This window comes from Danio rerio, chromosome 1, assembly GCF_052040795.2.
Source record: "Danio rerio strain M-AB ecotype USA chromosome 1, GRCz13ab, whole genome shotgun sequence".
In the NCBI taxonomy this organism is placed as follows: domain Eukaryota; kingdom Metazoa; phylum Chordata; class Actinopteri; order Cypriniformes; family Danionidae; genus Danio; species Danio rerio.
Window position 1 is genome coordinate 32,726,522 of NC_141021.1, and position 16,087 is coordinate 32,742,608.

Genomic DNA, 16,087 nt, shown 5'->3' on the forward strand with positions numbered 1-16,087 from the left:
TATTGAGTTTATAAATCTACTGTCATTTTGTGGGTGAAGTAATTCAAAAGAGTTAGGACGCTGTAAAAGTGCTGTTATTGCAGAATATTGCACGGCTATCAGCCAATCAGATTCGAGAACCAAATATCAGAACAGAATAATACATACTAATATACGAGTTACTTTTTAAAAAATATAATGCAAGTTTCTTTTTGTTTAAATTCATAAAACGTAACAGATCCCTTACCATGAAAAGTAATTAAGTAACTTTTTTGGGGAGTAACTCATTATTGTAAGGCATTACTCTCTAAAGTAACTTTTATCAACACTGCATATGCCAATAAACCATAATCAGATTATGGCCATATTTGCATGCAGTGTAAATGTAGCCTTCCTGTTTACAGACTTAAGGAATATTTAAACATTGTAAGAATTTTTGTTTCCGTGCAACTGTGGAAAACAGCTTAAAAGTAAGCTAAATCAGATTGACAGCTGGAAGAAAAAATGTATGCTTATTTAAAATAAAGTCAATGGGGCCTGTATGGTGTACAATTTCAAGTAGTTTTTTGATGTGTATATTGGCATACTTTAGAGGCTAAAATCAGCCACAACCCCTAACTTTAGAATCGAGAAAGACAGTTTTCTTTACAGCTCTTCAGTGCGTGTAGAAATGTGCAGCAGTGACAGCAGTGTAGACCTTCTGACAGCTTTAGTCAAATATTCAGCGAAGTTTCATCATGTTTTCCGCAGCATTTCCCGCAGGTATGATTGGCTTGCAGGATGCATCATGAACTTTATACTGTAGATGAACACCTCAAACTGAGATTCACTCATCCTTAATAATCCATCTCCATCAATATTAACTGTCTGTAGCAGATGTGGATTCTGCTTTGAAACTCTGTGTCTTCCTTAACCTCAAAAGAACAGTAGACTGGCTTTCTAAAGAAATGCTTCTGTTTGACTAGTTTTAAGATCCAATATGCAAATCACAAATGTACAGTGACTTGGAGGAAATGCAAGTCCTCCCAGTGGTTTATCTTCTGAATATTAAAACACTGTATTGTGGTCTCCACACTTCATTACACAGCAAACAGTGCTAATTCTAGATGCCTTTTAGATAACAGCTTCTGCTAACTGAATAAGTGTAAAAATAAATGTCCTCACACCATATAAGCGTATAAGCGTATACGCATAACACCATATAAGCGTATTAGATTTAATTCTAAAGTTTACTAAGGTAATGTATAATAATGTGCCTTAATGTCCCACCAGTGATGATATACAGCCATATCACACTGCTACTTGTGTGATATTGCATTTATACAACAGTTCAGCAACATAATCGTTTATACAAAAATAAAAATCAAACACAGAGAATCTAAAAATCCTTTTATATGAGAAACTACTTTCTTTCACCATTCATTCATATCTGCAGCTGATGTCAAAATAGCAGAAAACCGTTGCTAATTCTCTAACGGCCCTTTAGAGCTAGTATTTGAACGATTCTAACGTAACATCTGAAGTGATGACAAAAAAGGTGGTTTTCTCTGTTGCCATTGGGATATCACAGTAATTTACCCCCAAAAAAGCCAAAGCAAAGCAAACACTAACAGATTACTATGGTATAAATACAGCACTACAAATGCAAAAATGATGACTCGCACCAGAAGCGGAAGAAATGTCAAGCGCGAGTGATTTACATGCTAAGTCAATGCAAAGATGCAAAAAGACATCCTGCGGCGTGATACACAGGAATGAGGTGGTGTGAGTTGATTGTTTTGCGCAATTGATGCGCGATTTGTGCGAATTAAAAATATGAACTTCAGCGGATATTTGCGCCGCGTTAACTAATCAGGAGCTTGCTCTTCTAGGGGCGTGATTATGATGCAGCGCCTGTTGTTGGTATCCTGGGGTAAAATCCTCCTGCCGACACCGGTCAACAATTCATCAAAGTGATTCTGGTGGTGTCTGGTGTGAACACAGCATTAAAATGTCATTTACCTCTGTAATAAGGATTTGATCAGCCGTAGTTTTGAATTGATTATTATGAGATTTCTGTTGCCATCTTGTGGTGGAACATCAACGGTCTTTGCTCTGGTCAGTATGACAGGCTGATGGATGCAGACAAGCTGTATCTGTGAAATTATAAATATTTAAAATGGGCACTATGCTTATAATTAAAGTACATAGTTGCTGAACAACTACATTCTCACCTAAAAAAAGCCTCAAAAGTACATTGTTGTCCAACAGCAGCAATGCTTGTCAAACTGTAGTGAGTTTATAGATCTGCTGTCACTCCATGTGGGCGGAGAAATGCACAATGTATAAATGCTGTTATTGCAGAATATCGCACGGCTATCAGCCAATCGGATTCCAGAAATAGACAGAACTGTTGTATGTGTAAAAATATATGTGTGTTGTGTGCGTATATATGCATACATACATACATACATGCATACATGCATACATACATACATACATGCATACATACATATACGCATATAGTTCTGTTGGGTTCTCCAATCTGGTTGACTCTGGCTGGCTGATAGCTGTACAATATTCGGCAATAACAGCACTCATACAACCTCCTCCTTAAAAATAATATATGTTTTTAATATTTCCGTTGTGACTTCACCCAGATTTAGTGAGTTGACCCTGGTCACAGAATCAGCAGCCTTTATTTATGTGTGTGACCCTAGTTTAACAGAATGATGTAAGGCTTCCTTACTTCAATTCCTGGAAAGCAGACATATTGCCTTTAGAAAGCTACTCGGTGATTAATGGGTGAGCAACCTTTTCCTCTATTCCAAATATAGCCCAGAAATGACATCATGGCAACTGTACAGGGGGTCGCCACAATAACTAGTTGGTCAGGAAGTACTCCTGACGGTGAGAAACTTGTAAAATCTTTTACAGAAAAACGAAAAACAAAAATACTTTTCAAGGACAGTCAAATCGTTAAAAATACCAATGCACCAAAACCAAATAGTTGCTGCAAAACCGAAAGTTTAGGATTCATGCAGAAAACCGATTCTATAAATGGCCTTTTATTCATCTAATTTAAAAAAAAAATATCTTCTTCCTAACATTTTATAGTTTACATCTATTAATTAAATAAATAGCTCACATAAAAAGGTACATTTGTGGTTGATGTACTCACCTTCAGATGACTTTAAGAAACTTGGTGATGCACTGAGGTCCTGTAAAATATAACAGTCAGTCTGCGCAGTAAAACTTTGTGATCCACGAGTCTTCTAACAAGCAATTATACTTGAAATGAGCCAAAATACCATTATACTTGATCCTATGATTTCAGGTTTTAACAACCTATTCATCGCTCTGGTTATTCTACAGTGACTAATCTGAAGAAACATTTCTGGCCAAACACATTTTGATGATTTCCGATGATTTGTGTAAAAAACTGAGTTGATAAAGACTATTGATTACATAAACAAAGTGGTCAGTCATTTATCTAAACAAGACACAAACTATTAAGAACTCGATTGCAAGTCAATCTGATTTCTTGTTTTTCATCTTTGTAGGTATTTTAGTTAATGACAGCAATTATTTTCAACTTTGGTATGAAATATGAAATTTAATTTAAAAAATAACAATTTTAAAGATACAACATTTGATTTTACAATATTAAAATTGACTAATACGATTAATAAATGCTAAAGAAGTCATTTTTGTTAATGTAATGACCTGATTTTTGTGTTATGTTATACAATTATTTTAAATCGTTTAAATAACAACTTATACAAGCCAGTAAAACAGATGTTCCAAATGTTGTCTAATGCTGTTAATTATAACATTGCAACAAAAATATTGTTACTACTATTAATATCTGCATTCAGACTTTTTGATAATATGCTAATATTAAATATCACTGTTTTGACCAGTGCTTTTGTCCCTCAGATTGTTGAGACATCGGACAAGCCTGCTATTAAGTTTAAAATTGAAAATATATGGTAAATACATGTTAAATACATGTATGTATTAAAATATATGTTAAGTACAATGCATTTAACAATTGCCCCTCTATAATGTTATTCTATCAAATAAATGGCACTTCTAGTCTTCTTATTTCTTGTGTCCACTAGGAGACGTTCTGTTATTAATTTGCAATAAAATGAATAAACATAATGCAGTGGTCCACACAATCGATTTGCATTGGTCCGACATTAAGGAATGAATGTAACTTATTAGTCTTTACAAATTCAAGTGGATTGAACATAAAACAATTGGGTTTTCCCTCTAAAACATTGTTTTAGGTCATTTTAATTAAGTAGTTCGAAAACATTTTTTTGAGTGCATTCATAATGAAAAAGTTTGTTTTATCAAAAACAACCCTTAATGATGTCTCATATCAAAGCAAGATTGTTCTTCAATGACACATGTACATTGAGTTGACATTCTAAATTAGGGGCTCCCAAACCTTTCAGCCTGCGACTCATGACCCATAATATTGTCTATATAAACCTTACACACCACTGCACACTTAGACTCGTGTCTGTTCTAGGTTTAATTTTGAAGAATGCCACTCGGAGACCATCCTCGATGTTCAGTTGTGGCCTGCATTTATTTTTAATGTACGTGAGTGCTGTAAAGGTGTCAAAGTTTAACCTGGTACCATAAAATCAATGTGCAGTGTCTTTAAATTTACATAACAAGAATATGTCTGGTACCATAAAATCAATGTGCAGTGTCTTTATTCTTACATAATAAGAAAATGTCCCCCCATTGTCTTGTGACCCTCCACTTTGGGAACCACTGCTCTAAATGACCTCTTTTTCACACCTCTTCCCACCTCTGCTTAAAGAAGTACTGATGCGGATGATATCCTGTCACAACCTTGATGTCAATGAAGTCTTTCAGTTTTGGAGGAAATTGTTGTTTTTTTTAACAGATTTTTTCCCCTTGATGCAATTTGCATTAGCATCTGGCATCAACGCAAAAACAAAGTGCCTATTACGTAAAATTCATATGTTTTGCAATAAAACATAACCTACATATCAATCTTGAAAAAAGCTTTTCAATCCACAACTTTTTTTTGTCATTAATTTAATACAGTATTGATGGATTCAGTGTATTTGATAGTTACAATTAATACAAACCCAGGTTTTTTTTTTACCAGTCAGATGATGTAAAAAAAATCTCATTGAGAAAAAGTAATGGCAAGATAAGCCTAGTACATCTAATACAAACATGTCATTTAATTTATCTCAGTACAATTTTTTCATGTAATTTCAGATTTATATCATGTTTTGTACCATTTCTTAAGAATCGATGCCTCAAAAGAACTATATAGGGTGAAATCTTGTCTTTGTTTTAGTATGACACTTATAAAACATGATATACAAAAAATTGAAAATGTATATTTACCTTTTTTGTTTGAGTCCTGTAACTAGTGCTCTGAAATTTGCCTTGGAAGTAATATTTTTCAGTATACTCAAATCCCCTTCTCACCTCCTCCATCCTTCAGTGTCATTGGCCTGTTCTTTATGTGACTGTATTAATTAGCTCTTCATTTGCTCTGCAGGCTGTTATGAGCTAATGGCTCTCCATTAGTGTCTACATGGAGAGCAGAGGCCTGATGCTCTTGGCTTACTGCAATTACTCTGTCTATACGTGTGTGTGTGTGTGTGTGTGTGTGTGTGTGTGTGTTGGTGATCATTAAATTGACAAAACTGCTTTTCATTCATTGAACAGTGCAGAAGGCCAGGCTTCAGTCGTCTGTTAATTGAATTAGACTGGGCACTGACAGCCTTTCATCTGTCTGAGAAACACAGGGAAAAATAAACTGTTTGCTGCCCAGCGTGGGATTGGATAAAGATTTGTGCTGCCATCTAAAGGTGGAAGAAAGAAGCTAAAGAAAATGATCCTGAGAGATAAGCCGAGTCTAACCTAGTTGTTGACTTGACCATATGCTGCCATAAGTAGGTCTGTAATACTCAGAGAAAGCGATCAGTTAGCTCTTCCATTCATCTCATTGGCACTTTTTTCAATAAAGCGTTTGATTGGCTGATGGCACCACACAACATGAATAATTTGCACCATCCCAAGGCATTTATTAGCAACCATCGTGAGCAGTGACTTCAAAACCAAGGGGAAATTTGGTCTATTTTAGAGCCTTCAAAATATAATTAAAACGGAAAAGGGGGAACCATCTGGTTTTTATTGATAGTAAAAAAAATTTTTGTTAAGTAAGGACACATTAAATTGATTTAAAATTACAGTAAAGGATTGTACATTGTTGTATAAAAACAACTGATAAAACATTCGTATGTGTTTAAAGAGCATTCTTCTTAAACAGTATTTGTTAGTTTCCTGAACAAATAAAACTATTATAGTTCTTTATTTTTTGACATTGGTGCTGTGATGATAAAATGACATTAAATCTGCAAATGTGACCCTGGAACACAAAAAGCAGCTTTCAATTTTCATTTGGGGTAGGGAAATTTTCTCGAGGCGGGATTCGAACTCGGATACCCTGACGTGCTACTGCACCATATGTCTGCGTGCTAACCACTAGGCTATTGCACCCACGAAAACGACATTTTTGATTCGTGCTATGTATTGTTGCTATTCCTAAAAAAAACAAAAAACAACTTAGCACATGGTTTGTTGTCTGTAGTCCCTTAATATAATGATTTTAAAGACTTCAGCAATACCTCCTTTGCTATCAAATTAATAATCATAATTTTAGAATACTATTATTACAAAATCTATATAAATCTACTATAACATTGTCATCTAATAAATCAATAAAACATTTGCAGCATATTTTGCACAAAATAAAAAATCTAAATAATTCACCAACCCTGAATTTTTAAGCAATAGTGCATTTTCCTTTCAAAACTACTTCTAAAATAAGTCATTTCGATTGGTCTGTGGAAATTTACAGGTCTGACATCTAGCAGCAAAATCAAATAATAGTTTCAGCCTATATGCGAAATGTAAAACACATTGCTTCGGCCACGTTTTATTGCACATTTCAGATGAATAATTCACTAGAGGGCGGTGTCTACATTTTTGCAAATTTGAAATGGGTTACCTAGGGCAGTGGTTCTCAACCACAGGTTAATTGGTACCAGGCCGCACAAAAAATCATTAATTATTTTCTGTCTTATTTATTATCTGAGTCTGAATGATCTTTTATTTAAAAAAAAATCTTTTATTTTGAAAAATTACTGTATTCTCTCGCTTACGTCTCGGTCACATGAGTGCCTAAATTTAACCCACAAGCAGCAAAATGAGTAAAGCCTGATTTATACTTCTGCGTCAAGTGACCGGCGTAACCCACGGCGCATGCAACGCGCGTGGCTGTGCATTTAGACCGTACTCACACTAGGTACAGTTGCCTCGAACCGGGCCAAAGCACGCTTGTCCCCCCTCCCATCTCCCCCGACGGCCCGCGCTTACACCATATCGGGCCTCGGCACGCTTACGTCATCGCTGCTGCTCTGTTTAGTAAGAAGCGCTCTCTATGGCAAGCCTTTTTAGCATTTAAATCTTTGTTCTGACTCCATAAATATATTTCGAGATATCTCTAATTATATTTTGACTAGTCATAATTATAATTCGACTAGTCAGAATAACAATTAGAGATATCTGCAATTACAATTGTACTAGTACGTAATCAGATTGGAGATATCTGCAAATATATTATGACTGACTAGTCATATTCCTACATTGACTTCCATTGAAAAATATTTGCAATTATCTGTAAATGAGTTTTGATTAGTAACAATTGTAATTAGAGATATCTCTAACTGAGTTTTTACTAGTCATAATACATTTGGAGATATCTTTAATTCATCATATTTAGAGATATTTACAAATATATTTGAAGATATCTCTAATTAATTTACTAATAGTCGAATTACAGTTGTAGATATCTTGAATTGAATTTTTGACGAGTCAAAACTCATTTAGAGATATCTGCAAATATTTTTCAATGGAAGTCAATGGAGGAATATGACTAGTCATAATATATTTGCAGATATCTCCAGATTTCTGATTTCGTACTAGTGCAATTGTAATTGCAGATATCTCTAATTGTCATTCTGACTAGTCGAATTATAATTATGACTAGTCAAAATATAATTAGAGATATCTCTAAATATATTTATGGATAGTCAGAACAAGGTTTAAATGCTAAAACGGCTTGCCATACGCTCTTACTCAGCAGCACAGTGGAGATTTCTCTAGTTATATCGTTTCAGTCGTTTGATATGCCGTCAAATATTTCGCCAAACAGTCCTTAGGGATGCGGTGACACGCAGTCAGATATTTCGCCGAACAGATCCGCCACTTTTGGCACTCATAAACAATCATCAAGCTCTCGTGCTGCAGGAATGAGGAGGTCTGCTGAAGGCGCGCAGCTAACGTGCTGTGAGGAGTTTGCGTCTTTAATAAACTACGGCAGTTTGCGTTCACTGAACAGTAAGAATGATTAATAAATCCATATCAAACAGTCCTTTAAAAGTCACGTCTTGATTTTAGTTTCGGGCTTTGGCGCGTTTTGTACTCACACACAAGCGTACCGCGCCAAAGCCCAAGTGTACCGCGCTCAGGCACACCTCTTCCAACCGGGCCAGGGCCGGCCAAGTGAACCGTGCTTGAGCGCGATTCAGCGCACTCACACTTCTCAAACGATCCGGGAAACGGGACTGGGCACGGTACGGATGGCATAGTGTGAGTAGGCCCTTATACTTCTGCGGGCTGTCTCTGTTGGTCTGCATTAACACTTCCAAAACGCTAGTTGGCAGTAAGGTGTAAATGTTCCTCTGTGTCGAGTTTCTACGCTGCTTTTTTGCTTTTCCTGAACATTTCCGGGATGTACAAGTGGCTCAAACTCGCTCATTTTGAGGCAGCAACCGGCGGACGTGCAGCAACTTTAACTATGAGGTAAACACAAAACAAAACTTTCCATCCAGAGCTCCTTCACGGGACTCCACACTTGTAAACAGTCGCTACATTGGGTTCGCGCCATTCGCGCGGCTCTCGGTCCCGCCCGGACTCGTCAGCACTACCAAGCCGACCAATCACAGAGCTTGCGCTACGCGTTGTTGCGACGTGTAGTTACATTTTTTGAGAGGTGCACGTCAGTGACAGCGACGGCCACGGCGAAGGGCTATGCGTCAGCGCCATAGCATACGCCGGTGTTTGACGCAGAAGTATAAATCAGCCTTAAGAAACAGATGGAAAGTTTATTTACTAAGGGGAAAAGCTCAGTGAAGGACCCACAAACTGCCAAGAAATAGATCCATAACCCATTTGTCAACAAATCAGGTGAATCCAGCATGTCTGTGCAAGAAGATCAACTGCTGGAGATCGCAAATGACAGCTTTTTAGTTTGCACAAGTTTTTTATTTCCAATGGAGGTGCGCACCACTAATCTAAACCCAACCAATATTAGCTATTAGTCAATATTAGTACACAAATAATTCATCATATGTTGATATGTCCCTGTGAATTTTATTAGTGTGAAAATTTCAAAGTTGTTGCGTTGTAATGCCTTGAGTCGTAATGTACTTTTGACTTCTGACTACTTCAGTCAAACATATTTAAGGGTAATTTTGCGGTTTCACAAAAACAAAATGTAGACTGAATCATGTATTTCCAAAGTCTATGTTGACAAAGGTAATGGGATTTAAAAGTGTGTTTGAGGCAGTTAAATAAACGTGCATCTACTGAAAAGTCTACAAATCTTTCAAAAGTATTGCAACATCATTATTTACATGAGCTCTGGGCTATTGTTGAATTATAATTGATCTTTGTCAGAATAAACACAAGTGTGCAATAGACATTACACTGCTGAAATGTGGGTTGAAATGTGCGGGAGTTTGATGTTATGCTGATGATACATGGGGCAACCTTTTGAGCGATGTTGCTTGGCTCTTTTCCTAGTAAAATGGGCAACAAAATTGTATCTGGACTGGTTGCCTTAATTAGTTGCCCTGTGTCTCACTTGGTTGCCTGTTGATGGCATCATTTCCCAAAATTGCCATTTAATATTGCTTCAAAAGTTGCCTCGTTTATCATCAGTGTTACTCTTTTGAGCGGCCGTCTTTTTTATTTGGCAATTTTCTTGATGCTTTTCTGTATTTCATCATATTGAGATGCCTGTGTATATTTTTCTGTTTCCTTTGTTCAGTTTAAGTTGCGTGTGCTGAGTAAACTGGCAGCGTCTCTCAGTAAACACATGCCGGAGAAGGTTCCAGAAGACACCAGCAGCATCCTCCGCTCTCCAATGCCAGGATCTGTGGTGGCGGTATCCGTTAAACCAGGGGATACGGTAAGTGGCTTATTGTACACAGTCCAGATACAAGATATTTATCTTAAGATAAACATTTAATCTAGATTGTCTAAAGTTCTCTAGATTAAATCTTAAATATAATTTAAACCAAAAAAGGTGACCCCAGAATATTATATACAATACATCTACACTCATGGCCACTTCATTAGGTACACCTGGCCAACTGCTCATTAAAGGAATTCTCTAATCAGCCAATCACATGGCAGCATTTAAGCATGTAGACATGGTCAAGACGATCTGCTGCAGTTTAAATGGAGCATCAGAATGGGGAAGAAAGGTGATTTAAATGACTTTGAACATGGCATGGTTGTTTGTGCCAGACCGGCTGGTCTGAATATTTCAGAAACAGCTGATCTACTGGAATTTTCACACACAACTATATCTAGGTTTTACAGAGAATGGTCTGAAAAAGAAAAAATATTAGGTGAGTGGCAGTTCTGTGGGCGCAAATGCCTTGTTGATGTCAGAGGAGAATGGCCAGACTGGTTCTAGCTGACAAAAAGGCAACAGTAACTCAAACAACCACTCGTTACAACTAGGTATGCAGAAGAGCATCTCTGAATGCCATGTCCAACCTTGAGGCGGATGAACTACAGCAGCAGAAGACCACACCGGGTGCCACTCCTGTCAGCTAATAACAGGAAATTGAGGCTACAATTTGCACAGGTTCCCCAAAATTGGACAATAGAATTTTGGAAAAACGTAGCCTGGTCTTATGACTCTCAATATCTGCTGCGACATTCGGATGGAGGGTCAGAATTTGGCGTCAATAACATGAAAGCATGGATCCATCCTGCCTTGTATCAATGGTTCAGGCTGGCGGTGATGGTGTAATGGTGTGAGGGATATTTTCTGGGTACGCTCTCGGCTCATTAGTACCAATTGAGCATCGTGTCAACGCCAGAGCCTACCCGAGTATTGTTGCTGACCATATCCATCTCTTTATGACCACAATGTCCCCATCTTCTGATGGCGCGGTATACTGCTAGAAGTAGCCATGACATAAAGCGCAAATCATCTCAGACTGGTTTCTTGAACATCACAATGAGTTTACTGTACTTTAATGGCCTCCACAGTCACCAGAGCTCAATCTAATAGAGCACCTTTGGGATGTGGTGGAACGGGAGATTCGCATCATGGATGTGCAGCCGACAAACTGTGATACTATCATATCAATATGGACCAAAATCTCTAAGGAATATTTCCAGTACCTTGTTGAATCTATGCCATGAAGGATTAAGGCAGTTCTAAAGACAAAAGGCAGTTCAACCCGGTACTAGTAAGGTGTACCTAATAAAGTTACCGGTGAGTGTATGTCAAACAGTAGTTAAATGTTATATTTACCATTAAGGATTGATGTATTTCATCAGTTTGTAGTATTAAAGTATGCTTTACCTTTAAAAAGGAAAAAAAATGGAAGCCAAGAAATTAAAATGTATCCTCATCCTCTCAAAAGTACATGTGTCTCACTTATCATCCTAGGTCTCTGATCAGTTTTTAGTTAAAACAATTACATACATCATTTACATTGGTTTGAAAAAGAAATGATATCATACGTTTGTTTTATAAATGTGATCTGCAGTTAATCACAAGTAGGTTGTCCATGTATTTTTTCTCTTCTTGTATAAGTGCTAAGCATTAAAATATATATACACACAGTTTTTCACCTCCCATTATGCAGAAAAGTATGTGATTTTTGCAGCCATTATTTTGTGAACTTAGTCAATCCAGTGCAAATATGGTTATATGCAAGCTGAATATATTTCTGAAATTAAAAGCCAGCTCTGTTTGTTTCTCTTTTGCTTGCAAACGCTGAGGTTGAGCTTTGAGGTTCATTAGTTGTGGAACATGTGGCTTTAATGCATAATGTATTGGCGAGTAAATCAGCAATTGCCTTAATATCTAAGAATACTGTATTGTTTAGCCCAATTAACTAATAGCAATAACTGCTCTAAAATGATTTCAGTATGTTATCTTATGCACAGAACTTTGATCTTTATATATTAGTAGCTCATGATTTATGATTTTCTTTTTTCTTTTTTATTGTTTACTGATTTTTCAAGGAGTTTTTAGTGTTTTAGGGCCTGAACATTAAAACTTTTGGAAAACAGCCATCATAGTAGATAAAAAAAAATACTGCTGTCATTTCTATGAACTAAATAGAAAAATATGATTGTGTAAAAGTGTAATGTTATGCACATGTGAAATACGTGTTCAGTCCAGGGGTGAACAATATATCATTTGAGCATCAATATTGCAATGTGTGTATTTACAATAGTCACATTGCAGGATTAGATTATTTATTGAAGATTTAATGATTATATTTTATATATATATATATATATATTTTTTTTTTTTAATTTAGACGATGACCGTAATTTTACATTTGATTATTAATTTTTTGTACTTAAATCCTGTTAGACTCCCCAGAAAACCATAAAGCACTTTTTATTTATTTATTTTTGCTTTTAATTTATGCAGATGCACTGCATAGAAAAAGTCTTGATCATCCTAGTCAATTTAAATTAATGAAATCTTTCCAAATAGAGCTTTTCAAATCAACTGGTGAAATTATATTCTTATCTCAATATATATCGCAGCAAAAGAAAATATATTGCAATGGCAGATTTTTCCAATACCATGCAGTCGTAGGTTTAGAACATGAGCGAGTATTTCACTTAAACAACAGCTTCAGATTTCAACACCATGTTTGTGCTATCAAGAATATACAGAGTGTTCTGGGCTTCCATTTTTAATTTGTGGATTCAAGTAAAGTGTCTTATACTGATGATGCACAAGTCAACTTTTTGAGCAATGTAGTCGGGCAATATTGCAGAGTGATGTTGCTCAGCTGCCTTACTATTGAGAATGGGCAACAATATTGTATCAGGTGCCCTATATCTCACCCAGCTGCTCATTGACTACATCATTTTCCAAAGTTGCCTGGCAAAAATATTACCCCGTGTATCACCAGTAATATTAGTCAATGTGCTGTGTTGGATAAGTTACTTTAAAAAGTAATAGATTACATAATACTGACTACTACTGGAAAATTGTAATCTGATTACATTACTAATTACTTGGAAGTTACTTTTAAAACACATAAAATATACCTAAAAAAGTACAGAATAAACTGCAGCTCTTTCAGTAATTTTAATATTCACTGTAAAACAATACAATGGGTTGATTACAGCAGCTTGACGTATTAAAAATATGTAAAAGTTCACTCAAAACTTAAAATTCTCTCATCATTCACTTGTTCCAAACCTGGTTGGCTTTTTTCCCCTTTTTTTAACACAAAAGAATACATGAAGAAAACAGGTTACCTGTAACCATTGACATCCATAGGATGCAAAAGCACTGGGTGTTTGGGTGTTCTTTGTTTGTTTGAAGTAATTAGTCTACAGAAATGTGTATATTCTATACAAAGTATGTCAGTCGGTCAGTTCTTGTGGCATGAATTATGGTTTTCAACAGGTGTACCTAGAAAATGTGAGCACACGCGATATGTGCTCCGACTATGTGTGCGCAAGCTGCGCGCCTTCATTGGAAATGACAAACCTGCACACACAAAAGACACAATATGTGAGTGGCCCCATGAGCAGCTGCGCTTCTCTTCACATTCAGAAGATACCTTCACTCTCGATCCTGCACAAAAATCTAATTTAGCCTGTTTAGGCTGAGTTGGACTGCTGGGTTTTTGGGTGCCGGTGTCCTCCTTGATAACGAGTGTTGACATAGAATGCTTTCTGTTCAAGTTAAAAGCAGTCGAAAGTTTTTTAGAGACTGGATATAGACAGAATTTCAGAGCAATATTTTTGTTTTCCTCTCAATGAAATCAAAGTAATGTCTGTATTTTCACCTGAAGAAGCCGCCACTTTCGTCAGCAGCTATTTCAGCTCATGTTCTCTATTATTTATTAACTGCCATTGCAGCAGAAAACGTGATTTAAAGAAGCATTTTTTTCCTTCAAAAAACTATATTTGTAACATAAGTAGCGCAAAGTACACTGACTTTCGTAATTCGTTACATTACTGTGTTTCCCAGAAATGGAATTAGAATACAGCAAAGCGTTACTGTGGAACGTGTTACACCCAACTCTTAGTAAGTTTGAATTCGGATCATGTGGTCTTTAAATTTTCATAGATTTTGTAATTGTTAAAATCAGTTGCGAAGTGTATAGCTTTAATTAAAGTCCCTTTAAGGCAAGTCATTTCACTGTGCGGCCATCTTTGAAAAACCTCTCGGGCAGTATGCTCGGACATTCTGTCTGAATGGGGAAATCAAATTCTCCAAAACTGTTTGCCAAGCTTACAAATACATTTCATGTTATGAATAAACAATAAAATGATACAACGACTGACTATTTAGTTTTATTTCTAAATGTTCGTATCACACAAAATCTGCGGAAACTCACATCTGGTCCAAGCCCCTTTTCTGGAAAATTTTCATCCTATGGCGATTGCTGATTGGCTCCTGTACTAGATGGCAGGGCTTCATTCACCATATTGACAGTTATACTTTTCCCTATTCAAAAGTATACGAGTGACACGTCTTGTGTATTCTGTAGTTTTTGCTTTTAATACTCGTTTGTTTTTGAACGAAAACGATTGGAGCAGTTGTTTAAACAAATGAGCCGTTTGTGCTTAGTTGCTGACACTCCTGCTTTATTAAGCATTAAAGTCCTGCTGTATTTGTATTAAAGTCCCCCAAGCAGGTGCTCATTAAATGATCTCCTTTTCCATTCCCCAGAACAATGAAAGCGATTCAAGGTTAAAAACATGAACAAATAAGACCAGAGTTTTCCATAGTGCGTCAACTATTCCTTCAAATGACCTGATTTGCATTTGTTAAAGCTGACAGTGCACTTCAGTGTCACAAAATGTGTGCATGAGTGTACGTGTCGGTTTGTGTGCTCGTGTAAGTCAAGTTGAATGGAATTTGTCCTGAGTCAGTTTGTTAATGACTTATATATGATGCACAGACCAACTGGCTCCAGCTAATACATCTGAGCCCTTCCAGTAAAACATCTCATTCGCTCACTCAGCCACGTCATACACACAAGAGCACTGCAACGAAGAGCTCTCACACTGATTAGTCACCGCACACACACACACTCACACAGCAGTGACGTCACACCTGATTTCAGCACTTCTGCATAGATAAGACAGAAATTAGTTCTTGTGGATGGAAGGAAACGGCAATTCCTCAGTGCTCACTTATTTCCATAATCCATTTCCCTAATGGAGAGTTTGATGGATATAAACAGAGATTTCTTTTATTGATTCTTTTACCCCTTCACCGCCCACCCCCTCCCCTCTCGCGTTACGGCCAGCTTTGTGCATTTGTTAAGTGTTATCACTTTTCTAATGCACGCGCCTTATGAAATGATATTACAATATTCCCCAGCTCTTTGTGCTGGGGTCGATTTATGTACTAGACCTGCACAATCTGTGAAGTTAATAAATATGCAAAGGTAAGATATTTTGTGAGTCGTATGCTTTTTTTTTTGTTCATGGTGTTATTAGAAAGTAGTCATTGTGGAATACCTGATGGGTTTTTTGTTTGTTGTGAAGGTTGCAGAGGGACAGGAGATCTGTGTGATTGAAGCTATGAAGATGCAGAACAGCATGACCGCAGCCAAGACGGCCAAGGTGAGCTCTATCAAACACACACTTACTGATACATAATCTTCTTCACTGCTCTGTGCATCAGAAATCGATATGACATAAAGAACATGCACTTCCACATACCTCAGCTGCATTATAATAGCCAACAACACCA

At 36.7% G+C, this 16,087-nt stretch overlaps 1 protein-coding gene across 1 annotated transcript in view; it reads left to right on the forward strand.

Annotated features, from left to right (window-relative positions):
* The window catches only part of pcca (propionyl-CoA carboxylase subunit alpha), a 93,480-nt gene that overhangs the window by 69,547 nt on the left and 7,846 nt on the right, over window positions 1–16,087 (forward strand). Inside the window, 2 exon segments of the mRNA NM_001002746.2 lie at window positions 10,142–10,282; window positions 15,880–15,957. Coding sequence (NP_001002746.1) covers window positions 10,142–10,282; window positions 15,880–15,957 — 219 coding nt within the window.